Source organism: Oryza sativa, chromosome 1 (assembly GCF_034140825.1).
Source record: "Oryza sativa Japonica Group chromosome 1, ASM3414082v1".
Classification (NCBI taxonomy): Eukaryota; Viridiplantae; Streptophyta; class Magnoliopsida; order Poales; family Poaceae; genus Oryza; species Oryza sativa.
This window is the reverse complement of record NC_089035.1, coordinates 43,116,196-43,135,773: the sequence shown is the minus strand read 5'-3', so window position 1 is coordinate 43,135,773 and position 19,578 is coordinate 43,116,196. Positions and strand designations below refer to the sequence as shown.

The 19,578-nt window shown below is 39.5% G+C and overlaps 2 protein-coding genes and 1 long non-coding RNA gene across 10 annotated transcripts; 1 reads left to right on the top strand and 2 right to left on the bottom strand.

Annotated features, from left to right (window-relative positions):
- The first annotated feature begins 274 nt into the window (after nt 1-274).
- On the top strand, nt 275-3,900 carry LOC4324461 (VAMP-like protein YKT61). Its single transcript, XM_015767008.3, has 6 exons — nt 275-661; nt 741-838; nt 1,255-1,359; nt 2,518-2,583; nt 3,103-3,189; nt 3,608-3,900. The coding sequence occupies exons 1-6, from the start codon at nt 424-426 to the stop codon at nt 3,656-3,658; spliced, it is 645 nt and encodes a 214-aa protein (XP_015622494.1). The 5' UTR covers nt 275-423; the 3' UTR covers nt 3,659-3,900.
- Nucleotides 3,901-3,998: 98 nt separating this feature from the next.
- On the bottom strand, nt 3,999-11,100 carry LOC107279883 (uncharacterized). Of its 8 annotated transcripts, XR_003240290.2 has the most exons (7): nt 10,698-11,043; nt 10,545-10,584; nt 10,301-10,453; nt 7,637-7,939; nt 5,706-5,745; nt 5,559-5,624; nt 3,999-4,556 (listed from the first exon to the last, which is right to left on the bottom strand). It is a non-coding gene; the product is annotated as an uncharacterized lncRNA (long non-coding RNA). The 8 variants fall into 8 exon arrangements; XR_001542733.3 differs by lacking the exons at nt 5,559-5,624; nt 5,706-5,745; XR_010738830.1 differs by lacking the exons at nt 5,559-5,624; nt 5,706-5,745 and having other exon boundaries at nt 10,301-10,429.
- Nucleotides 11,101-11,559: 459 nt separating this feature from the next.
- On the bottom strand, nt 11,560-13,420 carry LOC9271482 (uncharacterized). Its single transcript, XM_015790052.3, has 3 exons — nt 13,159-13,420; nt 12,349-12,699; nt 11,560-11,856 (listed from the first exon to the last, which is right to left on the bottom strand). Exons 1-3 carry the CDS (start codon nt 13,279-13,281, stop codon nt 11,758-11,760), a joined length of 573 nt encoding a protein of 190 aa, XP_015645538.1. The 5' UTR covers nt 13,282-13,420; the 3' UTR covers nt 11,560-11,757.
- Between the last annotated feature and the right edge of the window lie 6,158 nt (nt 13,421-19,578).

Sequence of the window (19,578 nt, the reverse complement as noted above, 5' to 3'; positions counted from 1 at the left end):
GGAACGAAGGAAGGAATTTGAAGAAAAAATATGGGAAATAAACCGATATACCCATGAAATCGTATGGGCCCTTAGCAATTTGGTGGACGAATACCGCCCTGTTAAGTATAAGAGGATTAACACTTAAAGAGGCAACGTGATTAGAGCGTTGGCTGCGTGATTAGCTGGTGTTGGTTCTAGAAGCAGGGCAGCTTAAGAAGGTTGTACACGTGGGCAACCGCCCATCTCCTTCTCCCTTGTAATCCGTTGGTTTGATTCGATTCGCTTTCCCACTAGCCGAGCCCCATCGATCGTATTCGCGTCAAGCTTCTTCTCTTCCTCTCCAAATTTCCAACCTCTCCATCCATCCATCCCGCATCCGATTCTTCCAACCAATCTCATCTTCTTCCTCCTCCTCGGCGGCTCGCCGATTCCCCGACGGCGATGAAGATCACGGCGCTGCTGGTGCTCAAATCCCCCGGCGACGGCGACTCGTCGTCGGGTGGCGGTGGCGGCGAGCAGGAGCAGGAGCAGCAGGCGGCGGTGGTGGTGGCGAACGCGACCGACGTGAGCCACTTCGGCTACTTCCAGCGCAACCCCGCCCGCGAGTTCATCCTCTTCGTCGCCCGCACCGTCGCCGCCCGCACCCCCGCCGGCCGCCGCCAGTCTGTCCAGCACGAAGGCAAACCTCCTCCCCTTCTCTCCTTCGCTCGCTCTAAACTCTAAACCCTACTAACAACGAACGATTTTACGATTTGCAGAGTACAAGGTGCATTGCTACAACCAGAATGGCCTCTGCGCCATCGCCTTCACCGACGACCACTACCCCGTCAGGAGCGCCTTCTCCCTCCTCAACACGGTAACTAACCCCTATATGGCTTCATCCAATTCAATTCAACCTAGTTATTATGCTTACGATTCTCCTTGCATAGTCATTCTGATTGACCCACTCAATTCAACCTAGACTGCTCCAAGTTTGACCCAAACTTAGTCCTTCCTTCTCTAGTACTAGGAGATTGGATCGAGTAGGTGCAATGCTTTCCTGTGTGTTCTCACCTTCTTCTGTTGTTGGGATGGATTTGTAGCCTGTTTGTAATAATTTCTTCGCTAGCTGTTGTGAGGTTCTGTAGTAATTTCAGGCAGCCTTCACATAGGGATTTTTCTGGCGAGTTGATACTTTCAAAGTTATTGCTTCTATTTTTCAGAAGGAAACAATGTGATTGTTCACTTATTTTTTTTGTCTGAAAGGTTATGTGTTCCTTTTGATTTTTGCAGGTGCTGGAAGAGTACCACAAGACTTTTGGGGAGAGATGGAGGACAGCAAAAACTGATAACACCCAGCCTTGGCAATACCTGGATGATGCCTTGACAAAATACCAGGTTTGTCCGTTTCATATTATAAGTCGATTTGACTTTTTCCCTAATCAAATTTCGTTAGGTTTGACTAAGTTTATAGAAAAAAATAACATCTACAATAAGAATTAGTTTCATTAAATGTAAGATTGAATATATTTTGATAATATGTTTGAATATATTTTGATAATATGTTTGTTGTCTTAGAAATGTTACTATATTTTTCTATAAGCGTGATCAAACTTTTTTTAAAAAATTAACTAAGAAAAAAAGTCAAAGCGATTTATAATATGAAACGAAGGGTTTACTAATGTTGTCACTGCTTGAGTAAGCGGTTCTCTGGGGATTGTAGATTTGGAAGAAGCAAATTCAAACCTATGCAGGTTGAGTGCATGTCTTGGAATTCTTCGATCATGACCATTTTTATTCGGCTTGAATAGTACAGCAGTAATAGGATGTGTCTACACTAAATATTACAACCAACCAACAGAAGAAGCAATGGCTTGCCATGCTCATGCCTATGAATCACACTGCATCCTGTTATGTGAATGAACTGCTTATTAATGTAGCACCTTTATTCTAGTTTACATATATTCTTGTATTATTAGAGATTAGGACACTGAAATAATCAATCTCTTCATATACATGAGATGTCCCTGTATCATTATTAACCAAGGGACAAGTAATCCTCTGCCATCCATCCTACGGTCCAATATCCTTTTTCCACTGTCCTTATACCCTTGAAGCCATGCTTTGACTTCCTTTCAATGGGAATTGTAAAATTGTGTACTGTTCTCAACATTGTTTGTTGTTTTATCTCCATACATAGAGTAAACAGTTATAGCTTCAGCTTGATTTGCCCTTAATACTTGCACACATTTTTCTTCAACATCACTACTAATTAAAAAATCGAAAGGATCTTTTGATGGAAGTAATGCCTTGGAAATCCACAACTAGCATGCTAAAACATTTTACTAGGCTAGAAGACAAAGCTGGACTAGCATTTGTACACCAGATAAAATCATTATTGTACGTTTAGTTTTTCAGTTGTATTTTTCTAAACTAGAGCATGTACCTAAAGTTGTGGCCATATTATTTTCTTGTTAATTGTCAACGGTGCACCGCTTAACTGATGCTTGTATTGTTAAACATCTAATTTCTTGCTTCCCAATTATTATTCTGCAGGATCCTGCAGAGGCTGACAAGTTGCTGAAAATTCAGAGGGATTTGGATGAAACTAAGATTATTCTTGTAAGTAACTCTATCGCTCATGAATTAATATATCCTGATTGCAATTTATACCCTATGCTGGCAATGGCATATTCCTTATTTCAGTGTGCATGGATTCATGTTTCTGTTTTCAGATATTAGTATTCAGCAAAGAACACTATTGGTATCTTATTTTAATTTTGCTTAAGCTACAAGTTTGAAGTATACAATGAGAAATTTTGATATGCTTTTCCTGTTGGCTGTTAGAAATTAGCTCGAGCAATAAAATGTGTGGTTGGTGTTTTATATTATTGTGTGCCCGGTAGTTATACTGCAAATTCTTGCACGCCATTCAATTTAAATAAACAGAGGGAAATCGAACCGTAGTAAGTTCTTTTTGTCCTGTGGAACTGTGTATAGTTGAATGCGCTGGACCAGGTGTTCTCTATTTTTCTGGAAGTGTCTTTTTCCCCACCCACGAATAACTTTTTAGGCTTGTTTTGGTTTTGCTCTGTTTGTGGCAAATTATTCATTTGTTATCTTTAATTTGGATAATTGCAGCACAAGACCATCGATAGTGTACTTTCTAGAGGTGAAAGATTGGATAGCCTAGTGGAGAAGAGTTCAGATCTAAGTGCTGCTTCACAGGTAGGTATTATGATATGGCAAGTGACAGATCATGGGATACAGATCCACTCTATGTTTCTGCTTCAGTGATTTCTTTTTTCAGCGAAATGAAACCTGTTTAGTTAACTCTGCACGTAACAATTGAACTGTAAATCGTTGGATCCCTGAAGCTTTATGTCCCTTCTAATTGGGAAATTTGCTCCTTTGCCACAAAGTTGTTAGGCCTTCTCACTTTTGCCTTGGAACTAGTACCCAGTATCCACCACCAGCTGCTGGTTGTAGACAACATCTAAGAAAATCTTTCCTAGATCATGCTAAATTAACATATATAAGGAATGAATGACCCTTTCATTCAGTGCTATCTGATAATATTTTCTGTTGTTAATCAATCGGTTCAGTTATGATCTTTTGTGCTGATTTGTCCCTCCTTGTTATGCAGATGTTCTACAAGCAGGCCAAGAAAACCAACTCTTGTTGTACAATCCTGTAATAGAAACTCTGGTATAGAGTTCTGCAGTAGCACACTATGTTGGCATTTTCTTTGCTGCAAGTCTGCGATTAATGTCATAGCATCCTGGTGTCCGAGGTGTTAAACAAAGTTAGCGGTTAACATATGCCACAGGGCTACCCTACGTAATTTTTTGTAAGTAACACAAGTGTGGTTGCCATTGAGATGATCTGTGCCTGGTACTGTGTCAAAGCTATAATTAGTGATGAAATTGTGTACTGTCATCTTGACCCCCAACTTCATTAACGATGCAAGAAAATTGTATAAAGACCCGAACATGAGGATCATCATGCACATAAAAAATAAATGGAACAGACTAACAAAAATATAATAGTAAATTTTATAAAACCCAAATTGGGACGGATGTAACACAAAACCAACATTTACAGTCAAGTGACAAAAACAGAGGAAATATTTATAGGTAATGACAGGTTAAATCTCCTTCCTGGTTCATGTCAACAATCCCAGAGTACAGCACATGTCAACAATGCTAGAGTACAGCAAAGCGAGCGCACCTAGCTAGGAGTACTCGACAAGAACATGGAGTACTCGACAAGAACATGGAACACGAAGACAATAGCTAGGAGTCCATGGAGTACTCGACAATAGCTAGGAGTACTCGAACAGAGACATGGAGTACTCGACAAGAACATGGAACATGAACAGAGACCGTAAGACTGGGTAGGAGTACTCGACAAGAAACATGGAGTACTCAACAATAGCTAGGAGTACTCGACAAGAACATGGAACACGACAAGAACATGGAGTACTCGACAATTGCTAGGAGTACTCGACAAGAACATGGAACACGAACAGAGACCGTAAGACTGGGGTATCCTGATATCCTGTTGCTTCAACTAATCGATGCTCCAACTAATCCCTGAAAGGATAAAATAGAGAGTAAATTTCAGAAAACTGCAACTTTAGTGACAAAACTATCAGTTTGCTGCAACATTAGTGATATGTTTCAGTTTGCTGCAACAATAGCGTGGGAAATTATCACAAACTGAAAAACATGTCGCTAATATTGTAGCAAACTGATAATTTTGTCACTAAAGTTGTAGTTTTCTGAAATTTACTCTAAAATATATATGAAGAAACTGTTAGGGATTTTTTGAGCTGAACTCTCTGGAAGCTCACTCTTTCCATTACTCTATCTGAATATATACATGTACATATGGATATATGGGCCTCTTGAACCTAGATAGACATACTTCTACATATACGGCCCAACAATATATGATGGTTGTCAGTATAGATAAAAACAGTACGGAAACTTTCCGGTTCCGGACCTATTTTCGAAAACGGAATCTGTCGGTCGGAAATTTTTTGGAAACGAAAACGGATTCGGAACTATTTTCTCGGAAACGGAATCGAATATGATAAGGGCAGTTTCCGTCGGAACTCAAAATCGGTCGGAAGCTTTCCGAAAAATTTCTCGGAATTTTTGGAATTATAAAGGCCCATACCATAGTCTATAATTCCTCCCCACCCCAACCCAATTCAGCATCCCCTGAGTCACTCAATTCAGTCCAACCCAATACACCCAATTCAAACTTGAGAATTGGACTTGACATGATTGTGTTTTGTAATGTAATGTTGAAATTTGAGACTTGAGAATTGGATTTGACATAGTTTAAAGCTTAGTTTGAGGGGCTTTTGTATTCCGATAAATTTTCGTTACCGTATCAGCGCCGTTTTCGGTTTCGACAATATTTGATTCCGTTTTCGTATCCGGGGTATCCGATTCTGAAAAAAAAAATGAAAACGAAAATGATAAAGGTAGTTTCTATCCGTTTTTGTACCGTTTTCATCCCTAGTTGTCAGCCTGTATATCTTAATTTGGATTCACAGTCAGTTATCAACAAAATCAATTTTGTACCGTGGAATCAATGGCAATGTCCATCTTCTTTCTGACATAATTGCCATAAAACTTTGGCCTTCGCCACTAAAAAGAAGAAAACCATTTTCACATCAGCCAAATTGTCTTTAAATATTACACTTGACATGAAATTTAGAAGCATCGTACCTTGTATTTAACCTAACTCCAGAGCTTTATCATCTGTAACCTAAACGCATGCAAACAAGGTATATATGAAAACATTATCCCAATTATTCTCGAAAAAAAACATTATTCCAATGGATTCCACTTGAATGTGAACTACACAAGAAGCTACTTACTGTGAAACCATGTGTGGTTTTGATATATTTGTGTTGGAAGATTGGCAAGTGTTAGATTGCAGGAAATGTGTGAGTGAACTAACGTGGGTCATGTTGCTATATTTGTGCCAAGACAACGGTCGTTTGGTTCATGTGTGTGCACTTGATCAAAGTCAACCTTGGTCAACAGAACTCAAGGAGTTGAGGTCCAGAACGATCGAGGAAGTTATTTGACAAGGTTGAGATCAAGGTGACGCACGGTGGACGAACACTGTGTTGGGAAGACTTTGCAAGGTCAATTGCAAGTGTTGGAATTCGTGAAGAAAATCAAGGAGAAAAAGAAAAGGAAAAAGGGAGAGAGAAGGAGGCGGCCCAAGCAAGGGAGCCAGGAGGCGGCCCAAGCAAGTGAGCCCGGACCGGTGTGGAAAATTCGGATCGATGGCATGGCAATCATCTAGAGTATTTCCTTTGAGGAGAAGGAAGAGTGGATGTCTAAGATTGAGTCTAGACAAGGGTTTCACTCTAAGGGCAATTGTGACATTTTCTTAGCGATCTTGGGCTATAATTCTATAAACAGAGAGGTGGATGCAATGATGGAGTGTGCCTTTGGTAATAGTGGATGCAACGGTAGAGTGTGCCTTTGGCAATCTTTTGAGTGGTTTTTTGAGAGAGTTTTGGGTGAGTTATGCGTGTGTTGCCTTTGGGGCTTTTTTGTGTTTAAATTTACATTTAAGTGGTGTATGTTTGCTCCTCTTGAGCGGTTGTACTTCTGATCCTTCAGTTACTTCCCTCTAAATGTTTTTGGAAAAAGCATATAAGTGAAACATCTTTGGTAAAATTATAAAACTAAAAAGAAAAATGAAACAAAGATAAAATATATAATCACGCAAACCAGAAAGACAATATTTTTAAAATAACCAAAAAGTACATTTTTAAAGTAATCCTAAAGTTATATGTGAAGAGAAATAGAAAACATGTTTTTATGTTTTTTCAACTAGTAGTTTTTATCTTTATTCTTCAGTAACTTAATTTGAGCATATAACTGAAAGGAAAATGAAAAAAAGTTAAAATAGATAAGCACGCAAACCACAAAGATAACATTTATAAAGTAACTCAAAAGTTATATGTGAAGAGAAATAGCAAACCTATTTTGTTAAGTTGGTAGTAATCTAGGGGAAGTATACTTCTCTGGAACACTATTTATGATAAAATTTCTGAATTGCAAGTTGATAGTAATCGAGGGGAAGTATACAATAGTTAGTGTGAAATTACCATCTAATGTACCATCATTCTCAATTTCATAAAAATATCGATGCATATGGAGAAACGACAGCTTAATGTTATCTTCCTTAATGCATTTAGAGTTATCCAAAAAAAAAAATTCAAATCTTCGTCCAATTTATTGTTAGCATATTGCTCAAAGTATGTATTGTTTACTTGCTGCTTTGACAACTTAGTAATGAAAACAAGATCAATTAGCAACAAGATAATTAGTTAATGTAAATAATAATGACAGGTTTTTAACGAATCCAACATACATACATGCATATAATATACTCCCTCCATTTTAAAATGTAAAATGTATGACGCCGTTAACTTTTTGCATAACGTTTAACCATTCATATTATTTAAAAATTTAGTATAAATATGTAAAATATAAGTTAAGATTATATTTTATTTAATGATAAAGCAAGTCATAATGAAATAGATCATATTTATATAGTTTTTTAATAAAATGAATGATCAAACGTTGTACATACATTTTAAAATGGAGATAGTATTTGTTTATATCTGGAGTACCTTTAGTACTTGATGCGATAAAGCGCATGGCGGATTAAGAGGTCCTGAATTTGATCATCATCAGTGAGTTGGGTATCATCATGAGGACGAGGAGGCTGGCGTTCGTCTGGCGTGGCAACTGATAGAAGTAGGTATCATCATGAGAACGAGGAGGCTGGCGTGGTAGCTGATAGAAGTAATTGAGGAATTCTTCGTCAATGATGCTCTCCACCAAACCAAACTCGTTCAGCTCTTGGATCATACGCTCTGATTCTTCTTCTTATACATTGTCTCTTTTCAGCTTTGCAGCAGACTCGTGAGCTTCTATAATTGAAGATTAGTTACTATATGTACGCAAGTCAATCTCAAAGCAAATTTTAGGGCCATGTATTTGTCGTGAACCAACAGAGATTAATTCCATAATTGTGTACGTGAGGCAAGATTCCAAATCTGTCTCAAAGCAAAATTTAAATCACATATGGCAAGATTAGTTTCATGAGGCAAGATTATTAATTGCACCAAAGATTAGTTCCATATATACATGAGACAAGATTCCTAAGGCAATGCATATATATACACCCCGCCAGCAACACGATCTTGCGACATTAGTCAATTTCGGCGGATGGAGAAGAAGAGCTCTGCAGCACCTTGCGACATTACTCAATTCCAGCTACTCATCTTTGGCATAAGGAGGTAATTGTGCGCCCACAGAAGAACACAATCATGTCATCCTCTATTAATTAGGACTACATGATTTTGCAACTAGCAAATAACATAAGCATCTGTACAGTTTTGTCATAATATTTTCAGCAGAAGAAACTAACATTGCACCTACTAAAGAACATAATTACGATATCCTGTATTAGTTAGAGCTATATTATGTTGCATCTATCTATGTATACAGTTTTGTCACATTCTTTTTCAGCACAAAAAAGTAACCTTGCACCTACCAAAGAACACAATTATGTTATTTTATATTAATTAGTTCTATAAAATAACATAAACATGTATAAAATTGTTTACAATTCTCTGTCAAATTTGTTTAGTAACTATATGCAATACTACTCATCTGCAGATAACATGGCACCTGATAATTTGATTATTGCATTAACACCAAAGAACGATAGGTGGAAAATCAAAGTAAAAGTTACTAGGCTATGGGATGCGGTTAATCCTACAATGGCTGATGATTTCTATGGTATACAGATGATTGTACTAGATGCAGAGGTATGATTGTTGTAAACATGTGATTTAATATATTGTTCTATTGTGTAAATACAATCTTTTTGGTGCAGGGCAACTCAATTAGAGTAAAAGTAAAATAATAAAATACTCAGACCATGTGACAAGTTATAATGCACGCATAATGTTATGATGCCGGACTAGGTCATCGCATAGAATATAATTATGATTTTAATGTTTCACTGCTTAAATATGTTAATGATTTTTAAGATAACTAACGCTCAACATTTAGTTTTGAAAATATCAAACACTCATATTCAAAACAAAAGGATATGGTTGTATAATTTTATATGATATTATCATAAGTACTAAATATTTTATGGACAAACATCGTATATTGAAACTATTATTAATTAACATCTTAAGTAAAAGTCGTCGCATATCTATACGGCAATAAAATCAATAAAATAAAAATAAGATGTCCGTGCATCTTTTTTTTCCTTCACATAGCATCGAGGCAATCAAGCCACTAATGCAAAGGTTGGTTATTATTTGTGCACTGATGGATGATAATTTTATCTTGGTGGGTTAATAAATTTTAAATTCCCGTGTTTATGTACACTTCTTTTCCATACTATATTTTGCACATACATTTCAATCATATTTATGTACCTTTTCTATTTTCTTTTCAAAATCCTATGTTACAAAGGAGTCCCTAAATTCTTTCACGGATAGACAAAGTCATAATATTTCACAATCCTAATAACAACAAAAATTATGATATTTTAAATAAGATGCCCGTGCAATTGCGTGGGCTACCTTCCTAGTTAGGCTTAAAAGATTCGTCTCGCAAATTAGTCTCAATCTGTGCAATTAGTTATTTTTAAGCCTATATTTAATAATTTGTGTAAGTGTTCAAACGTTCGATGTGACAGTGTGTAAAATTTTTATGTGGGAACTAAACAGGGCCTTACAATAAAATTGGTTATGGGGTAGAATTCTAGAATCTTGAAGCAAGACTGACAGTTAGAATGTTTTATGTAACTTATAACTTTTTAAGTTTGTTTGGCATTAACCATTAACTGTCTTGTTTTAATCTTAGTTATTGGTTACAACTAGGTGATTCCCCGCGCTTTACTGCGGGAATTACTAAGTAATTATTAATTTTTTTGACAGCAAGTTAGGAGTAAAAAGAAAAAAATAATAATGAAACATCAGGGTTTATCAATCAAATAATACCATGCTTCAATGTGAAACATATTGATAAGTATATGTTAAATATTATAAAAGTGATAGATAGATTTGTTAAAATATCGTGCAAATGATATGAGGGGTGATGATTCAAGGTTTCAAACATGCTGAACATGCTGCTACCCAGTCAAGTGAAATGTCCATGCATGTTTGGTTTTCACCTTAATATTGCTATGTTGTAGGAAGCAAACTTATTTAGCAAACTGTAAGTTTTTATTATACTATGCAACAGGTAGGAAATAATAAGAATACCTGGTGATCAGAGATCTTGACAGGCACCAGGAAGAAGTCATTGTCCACCTCCATAGTATCCTTTCCCCCAGCCACCACCTCTTTCCGCATCTTGGACAGGCGGGGATCGTCTTTGTCCCTAATCTTCGTCTGCAGCACACCATCCTTGAATAGCTTCACACAAAGTAGCGAAAGAGAGATAATGCCAGAATAGATTGCTAGTGTTGCCCAGCAGAAAAAGGAAAGTCTGTAAATTCATTCTCACCTAAGATGAACAACAGAGGTCTGCCCCCAATTCTGTGTGTCTGCAAAAATCACCAAGAAACAATGAGGATAATGAGCAGCACAACCGAATTAGCCAAGGAGGAAGATTTCCTCTTGTTGGCCAAACGAAAGAAAAAAAAGGGCACCAATTAACCTGCAGCAGTAGAGTGGGCGAGCTTCCAAGAGAGAGGAACCGATGATAGCAGCACGAGCAACAGAAGCAAAGGCGCTGCTGCCCTTGTCCGTGTCCGCCGTCGTCGTCACTACCGCCGCCCTCGACCGCTGCCACCGCCCTCATCCGTGTCCGCCGCCGCCACCGTCGACTACAGCCGCCTCGTCCTCGTCCACCGCCGCCCTCGACCGCTGCCGCCTCCCTCTCCCGCGTCCGCCGCCGCCGCCCTCGTCCGCGTCCAATTCCGCCGCAGTCGCCGCGCTCGTCCGCGACCGCCGCCACCATCGACAGAGTCCGTCGCCGCCGTAGTCGCTGTTGCTGTCGCGCGGGGGGGGGGGGGGGGGGGGGGGGCGGGGCGGCGATACGGTGCGGGAGGCGATGCGGTGGGGAGCGAAGGGACCGAGGGCATGCTCCAAAACGCAATGAGGACCACTGAGATGTAATCCAACAGCCGATAATTAAATGATGACGTGGCTTCACCAAATCTCAGCTTTGGGTCTTAATTTTATAGAAAGAAGGGATTAGGACAATCGATCGAATCATTAGATCCAGAGAGGTGTTTTTACCATTCAACTGCAATACCAAGTTTACTGAACCTACAGGTATTCTTTTTTTTTCCTTTTCTGTTTTTTCGCCTGCGTAATTTGGGATCATTGGATGCTTTGTTCTAGGTGTTTGTTAGTTCTCGAAGGCCTGCGTTTGTATTTGTTTGTTGTTCATATAGCTCGAATACTATATGCTAAACCCAAGAATTATTTGGAAGCCGGCAATAGAGAACAGTTCAGATCTAAGCGCTGTTCCTCGTGGGGCTCCATCTCGGTCGGTGTCTCCTCAGACATACCACTGTCAAAGAAAGGTAAAATTCGTTGCCGCTTTGAACAAAAGCTGGGAGCTGAGTACGAATCACAGCGACAGAAACCATATTTACAGACAATGCAATTGCAAGCAAGCAGTGACAGGTTTATATCTAATCTCCTTCTTGGTTCATGCAAATTAACAAATTCTACTACAGAGTGCATCAATCGAGGAGAGGCTAGGATGGTCAGCTCCTCCCCGACAAGAACAAGATGGAGATGGTAGCCACAAGCCCAATCATGGCGATCTGAGCACGAACCGGAGCAGCAGCAGCACGCCCCACCACCTGCAGCAAGGCAAAGCAATGCAAAAGCAAGCATGAGCTCCAAAGATCGCCGGTGACCGGTGCCAGTATGGAATGGAATTCACAGTGATTGGTTAGCTGGAACTGGATTTTTGTCTCCGGAGGGAACATCCTCTCGCTCTTTACGTGTAGTTCAAAAAAAGTTATTAAAAAATTATCAAGATAGATTAATATATGATATATTTTTTCACAAACATACAAGTTAAAATTCGACCTATACAATTCAAAACAAAAATAATAAATTTGACTGTGAATTACACGTTCACTTCACAGACAAAATTATTATTTTTGTTTCTACTTGTATAATTTGAATTTGAGATTGCATGTTCGTGAAGTGACATACCACATATTAATCTATCATACTAATTTTTTTTAATTTTTTTATGACTTTGTAAGTGACATAAAAAAACGAGGGATATTCTCTTGAGGGATGATTTGAGTTTTCTTTGTTAGCTTAATTTAGAGGTTAATTACCTTGTCGTTGCCGTCGCCTCGGTCCGGGAGCGGGAGCACGGTGGAGGTGTCGGTCATGCCGGTGGGCAGCGGCACCGTCGGGTTGCTGCCGATGAACGGGTAGCCCTCGCCGGCGGCGGTCGGGGCGACAGGTGGCGCCGCGACGCCGAAGGTCGGCTGGAGCGGGAAGCCGAAGTGCGGGGGTGCCTGCTTGGGAGCGCGGCCAAAGGCCGGCAGGTCGTCGGCGCCGGCGATGGGCGCCGGAGCGGGAGCGGAGAGTGGCGGGAGGCCGTGGCCGGCGGCGGCGCTAGGCGAGGCATTGCCGCCGCCGACGTGGTGGCCTCGTCGTGTAGGAGGATGATTCGGGTGCCACTGCGAGGGAACGTCATATTAAAAATGTTACTACTAGTACTACTTTTCTTTCAAATGAAATTTGGCAAGTGTAGCATGGATTTGACTGAAAAAGAAATGCAGTTATTCAATCTTGAATGGAATTTGGCAAGTGTAGCATGCATCCTTGCTGCAATGTTTGGTACTCCTAATTTAAACTCCTGGAGTATAGTAAAGCATGCATGCGATTTTTAGGGAATGCAGCTCAGCTAGCAGCTATAGCATGTGAGCTTCAGCAGAGCGCATGAAAGAAAGCAAGAACTTAAGAACAGAAAAGTTTCAGTTTGGTCTCAAGTTTCGCGAGGTGCAAAGCGGTTGACGCAAGTGAGTAGTGACGCTAAAAATTGTGAAATGCAGAAGCAAATGGTACCCCATTTCTTGTAGCTAATTAATTAAGAAACGATGAGAAAGAATGTGAAAGGAAGAAGATGAGCGGGTTACCGAGGAATCAGCCGCGGCGGCAGCTCGAGCTCGGGGCAGCAAAGACGGCAAGACAACCAAGACGGCGAGGTGAAAGTGAAACAGCAGGGTGAGGCCACCGCCATGATTCCTCCTCTTCTCCATCTCTGGCTCTTGCTCCTGTGACTGTGACCGTGAGTCTGAGTAAATAATTAAACAGCTCTGTCTCTTGGAGGAGACGAGGGTAGCTGCTGATCTTTAATTCTTGGTCAGTTGCACTTAACTAGTGAGTGATGAGTGATTCAGAGTGTTGTGCAGAATAGAGAGCTTTGTAGCCACAGGAGGCCAAGGAGAGGAGAGGGAATGGTGATGATAATGACGCTACAGTGGCTACGGACGCAGCTACCATGCAATCTACACACTACAGTGACTCTACTATCGTGCAAATGTACAAATTGCACAGTACACAATACAGTGAGCCCCAATACCAAAAGCTATACCAATAGTATAGTAAAGCAAAGCTTTCTCTCTTCATCTCTCTCTCTCCCTCTCTATGGGCTGCAGCAACGAGGCCTTGGAATCTCTGTGCAAGTTTCTGCTTGCTTTGTTTGCTTTGCTTTTGGAGCAGGGATGAGTTTACAATCTTTTTTTTTCAGCAATCTTTTTTTCTGGCATCTTTGCCTTCGTAGGAGTATATCATTCAGGTTTGAACTCATCCGGAAGGAAATGACTGGAGCACTGCACTGCCACCACTCACTGCACTTTCATCCAGTCATAGTGCCAGACTACCAGTACATGACATCAATTGACTGAGGATTTTTACATCAATGCAGTTTTGTGCAGTTTCAGGCAGGCAGCAAATGCATCTTTTCTTCAGTTAATTAAGCTCATCCATGTCTCTCCTCCAACAGTCTGCATCTCGACAAGTAGAAGAAACAAACAGTTAGTAACAGCAAGAGTGCTGTTTTGGAAGATGAGTTTTGACTAGTTAAAGCACCGGCTCTTGTTAAATTACTCATAAAGGTGTGCTAAAGGTAAGTAATGAGATGCTAATTACGGCGGGAGGTTCTTTTAGTTTTACCGGACTGCGTGCCTGTCCTGAACTGTCTCAACACCGTCAAACCGAATGGGGAGTAACAGGCACGTAGCACTCGCCTAGTTTTGTCTTCCAGAGAAATGGCTCCACATTGCTTAGGATTCGAAGTAGTCTTCTTGTTTTTAATCAAAGCCGTGATCTGCAACTTTGTAATAATTGATTATATTTTTTTAAAAAAGGCAGAATAAATTGTACTATTATCTAAAAATTTGAGTTGCCTTGCTTGGATAGACATTACTATTTGGTGATGTCTGGATTGGAATTTGGAAGTGGCTGTAGAGCAGGTACAATAGCAGGCTATAAGCCAGCTATAAATATATTTTAAACAGATAAAGGAAAAAAGAGAAAAGCAACAGGCTACATATCTGTAATTAGCTGCAGCACGGACTCCAAGACGTAATATGTGTATAATAGGTGGGACCAGATATTATATTGGCTATGGATGATTTGGAGCCAGTAATTAGCTATACTATTAAACTTGCTCGTATAAAGACCATCCTCTGTAAGGGCCCCTTTGAATCGTAAGAATAAAAAAACAGAGGAATAGGAAAAATATAGGATTCTAACAGGAATGTAAGTGTAAAACAAAGGATTGCAAAATACAAGAAAAACATATGAATGATCGTTTGATTGGATCATAAGAAAAACACAGGAATCGGATGAGAGAGATAGACTCAAAAGATTTTTACCAAGAGGTTGGACCTCTTGCTAAGTTTTCTCCAAAACTTACATGCAATAAACCATTCCATAGGAATTTTGTAGGATTTGAAAAACTTCAATCCTTTGAATCAAAGGGCTACATAGAAAAATTTCCTATAGGATTTCTATCCTATGAAATTCCTTCATAATTTCTTTAATTCAAAGGGGCCCTAATTTTTTTTCTTCGAAAACAGAGTCCTCTATAAGTTAGAGTAGTACACCGTTCTTTATTTCAGTACATTCATTTTTGAACGGAATTTCAGTACATTCATCGATCCGATGATACAGGATTTCATGTACGTACAAACATACATATGCTTGATATGCAGCACATCTTATTGAACGGAGCATACAGTTACTGTATAAATATTTATTCAGTAGCGGCGTACATACATGATATACGGGGTGTGTTGATTAATCAAATAAGTTGCCGTAGTAGTAGTAGCTAGCCGTGCTGCGGCTGCGGCATCCTGGCGCAGGGGCGTACTGCTCCTTCGCTTTGTGCCCCTCGTACTGATCTAACATACATGGAGTATACATGAACAGATTCAGTTAATGTACGTATACACGCACGATCCAATCAAGATGAGACGACATAGGTCACGTTAGCTCGAATGGGATATATAATAGGGTTTGTTGGAACCATGCCACCCTAATTTTATAAAATTTAAGATATGTCACTCGTATCTTAATGACATGTAGGACCCACATGAGTCAATGACATGTGGGTCAAGGTTGCATATCACAAATTTTGTAAAATTTGTGTGGCATGGTTCAAATTTTCCCTATATAATAATGCATGGTGTCCATAGCTTAGAGATGATGAATCAGTATTGTAGACATTACCTGAGCTAAATTAAGGTGTTAGTACTTAAAAAAGAACTGTTCGATATTAAATAACAGGAAAAAAATATTTTAATAGCATCGAAAGTTCACGATTTTAAAAATATAGCACTCAAAGGTTCCGATTCATTTTAATAACATCGATAGTTACTCTCTCCGACACTTTATTTACCATATCGGTAACATTTACTTTTTTGTCGTATCTCAATTTATGTCATCAAGTTTCATAAAACTACACTATTAATTATTTTAATTTTGATCTATCACACTTTTAAGTTCTACAAATCTTTTGAGTCGTTTTATCTATCGTATTTAAATGTTATGTCCATGTAACTATAGTTTTTAAAATTTTGATATATACAAGTATGTCAAATTAGTTTACGGTGTGGTTTTATGAAATATTAAGAGTATAATACATGGGTTATACGTACTTATGATCTTGTATAACTTGGAACATAGTAAATAAAGTTTTATGAAATTTAATCCTAATACTGATATCCAGAAGTCTATCTTCTTTTTTACTGGAAATCATTGACCAGAAGTCAATAACGGTTGAGAAATAACCACTGTATTAATGTATTAATGGTGGGTCAAGTATAGGTTACTGGCTACCAACCACTAGGGAGAGCCCTTTCTGAATAATTGCGGCCATGCGCTCCTGCTGCTTGTGGGAGTACTCCTGATCGCCGGCGCCGCCCTGCTGCGAGGTCTTCTTGCTGCTGCTGCCATGGTCCTCGCCGTCGTTGCCGCCGTGGCCGTGCCTGCCAGTTTCGTAGTACTCCGCCATTCTCTCGTACGTGCAGCTAATTAACTCTCAGGTGGTGGTGGCGAAAGTATTAATGGATATGACGTTTGGATGATCTCGCCTTTGTTAATACAGAGGAACTATTAATCCTGTAACTTTTGGATGGTTAATTATTATTATGAGCTAGCTTATAATTTGGATTTGTATATATATGTACAAAGTACAACCCAGCTGCATCTAAGAAAACAGCAATCTTAAGGAAAAGATGCATGACAAAAGGTTATCATGCAGCCATCAGAATTTCTGGTACTAACATTTTACCTCCTACTATGGCAGATTCTTACTATCCTTCACCTTAGCTAACATCGCAAGAGTCATCTATATATGCTGACATACTGATGTGCAGTGCATTTATGCATGCATAGTTCTTAAGATTCTTGTGCTCGTTGTTTTCTCGATCTCTTTTCGTAAAAGGGTAGTATGCGCTCGGTAATAATTCACCAATTGGGGCATATCAGCACTTATTTCTTTTTCTATGCTCCACTCGGTAAAAGTTATTCTCAAGTCATTAATGACAGCACAATTTTCATTTCACCTTTTCTTCTTTTAGCAGCAGAATTTTACGTCTTCAGTGTTAAAGAAAACATCCACGTCGTCTCTACCACACGTCCTTATTATGACACAAATTCTTCATGCTGGGTCATATATAGTCCACACATGTCAACAATTTTCCGTAGGTTTAGAGGAGTTGAACAAAATGAAAAACTTGGCTTAAACAAAGTAAATGCATAATACTACTGTTTTTTTAATTATTAATGATGTAGTCATAGGTGAACCTAGAAAAAAAATCCTAGCCCTACATATGTGAAAAGAAACTTTTGAAAGAAAAATAACTCCTTATTAGTATATTATGATAGACATTTGATCAATTTATACTTCTATATCATGATGTGCATTTGATTAATTTATACTTCTAATCTTATTATATTTACGATATTTAAGATATAGAAATTGGATCACCCATATAAAAATTCTGATACACTACTGGACGTAGTTGATTTTTTCCCTAACTTTGACTAACAGTATTTATTCAATTACCTTTTTATAAGTAAGTTAAAAGAAGTACCATTAGATATACCATCAAATTAAAATTGAGTATCTTAAACATCCCAAAATACAAACATTTATTACTATAAATCTGGATAATCGTGCATTTAGATTCATATTAAAAGTCGCTATATTTATTTTTTTGGATAACCGTCCAAAAAGGAAATGATGGTGACTGTACGAACTCATCTATTTACATTTTTTTTTCTAGCTACTGCTCCATAGGATAGTCGTACATATTGGTTTATCATTAGGAAAACACTGGTATACGTTATAAAAAGAATCACAATTAATTTGGCGCGAACAATTAAAAGCACGCGTATAATTCATCACGGCGCGGCCCAGCAAGGTCAGCCAGTGTTTGTCCGTCCCAATTTCTCATATTGGGCCATTTCCGGCGTGCGGCGATTAGGCCCGTGAGAACCAAGACTGTTGGATCCGCTGTTCTCCATGCGGCACAATAAAAGTTCGCCTGTTACGTACGGCCCATCGCTAGATGACGGAGGCGCCGCCGGCGATGGAGACGACGAACCATGTATAAAAACCTTTGACTTTTCGAACAATATTTTTAAATATAATTATATGTTAAGACTATTCTTTCATAAAATAAGTCATTACAAAATGAATAATATTTATATACTTTTTAAAAAGATGAATGGTCAAATTATCACGTTATTAAAGGTTAATGCGCGTCAAACATTGAAAATTGTTGGGAGTACTATTTCCGTCTTAAAATTTAAGAATTTAGGATCAGATGAGATGTTTGAAACGTTGATATCTTATAAACCGATTTAAGGGTCTGACCCCAGACCTCTCATTGGGCCACGTGGCATCGCGTGTTGCCCTCTGTCGTGATTCTCGGCTGGAGAAGGTGCCACGCATTCGCACCCCTCCACAGCCGTTAGATGAGATATCAACGGTGAAAAACCATCTGGCGGACCTTGATGTAAATTGTAAGTTTTGACAGGGGTTTTTTTCAAAACGTGTGATCTTAACCGGAAGAGTCTGGGTTATTAGAGAAAAATCCAAGGGAAAAAAACGCAAGAAAAATCTCCAACTCATTGTGCCGCCGCCTTGCGTCGAACCCTCGATCCACATCGTTGGCGCCTGCTTCGGGCGACGAGGAGGGGTGGCAGCGGCTTGATCTACACGGACTGCTCCACCTACGGGGGATGGTGAGGCAACACCGGCGGAGGGAGATGGAAGCCCCCTTGCGCCTCCTCGATGTGCTCGAGCCGGCCGCCTCTCCGCTTCAGGAGTTCAGAGGATGCGGAGGGCGAGAGAGTGGGGCGGGGGAGAGAGGAAGCTGAGCTCGACGATGAGGCTGATGGCCAGCGACGGATGGAGCAGTTGAGCCGCGGATTTGCCCATCATCGCCGCCATCCTGCGCCGCCAGTGGTCGTTCCCACTGGGCCATGTACCTGCTGCTCATGTGCTCCTGAAGGTCGCCGTCTCTGCAGCCATCCTCGCGTACTCGCGTGGTTGTGGGATTGGGAAACGAGTGGTTGTGGCTTCATGGGAAACGCTGCTCTTTCCTACATGCACAGTAGTAGTACCCTGGTCTGCGTTTCTCTTTTTTTTCTTTTTATTTACAACTATTCACTTCAAGGCTGCATTAAAACATACCCCTATAAAAAAATACAGTACTACCAATAAAAAAAGACAAATATTATATGCCCCTATATTACTTAGGTAGTTAGGGGTTGTTTAGATCAAAGAGTTTTGATGCGTCACATCGGGTATTATATAGGGTGTCACATGGGGTGTTCGGACACTAATAAAAAAATAATTATTGAATCCGTCAGTAAACCGCGAGACGAATTTATTAAGCCTAATTAATCCGCCATTAGCGAATGTTTACTGTAACACCACACTGTTAAATCATGGAGCAATTAGGCTTAAAATATTCATCTCGCAAGTGTGCATTTAGTTAATTTTTTAGCCTATATTTAATACTTCATACAAGTGTTCA

Coding starts and splice junctions, on each gene's coding strand:
- LOC4324461 (XM_015767008.3), top strand. CDS start 424: ATGAAGATCACGGCGCTGCTGGTGCTCAAATCCCCCGGCGACGGCGAC. Junction 662..740: donor CCAGTCTGTCCAGCACGAAG/GCAAACCTCCTC, acceptor TACGATTTGCAG/AGTACAAGGTGCATTGCTAC. Junction 2,584..3,102: donor ATGAAACTAAGATTATTCTT/GTAAGTAACTCT, acceptor GGATAATTGCAG/CACAAGACCATCGATAGTGT.
- LOC9271482 (XM_015790052.3), bottom strand. CDS start 13,281: ATGGAGAAGAGGAGGAATCATGGCGGTGGCCTCACCCTGCTGTTTCAC. Junction 12,700..13,158: donor CCGCCGCGGCTGATTCCTCG/GTAACCCGCTCA, acceptor GTTCCCTCGCAG/TGGCACCCGAATCATCCTCC. Junction 11,857..12,348: donor GAGGCGACGGCAACGACAAG/GTAATTAACCTC, acceptor GCCTTGCTGCAG/GTGGTGGGGCGTGCTGCTGC.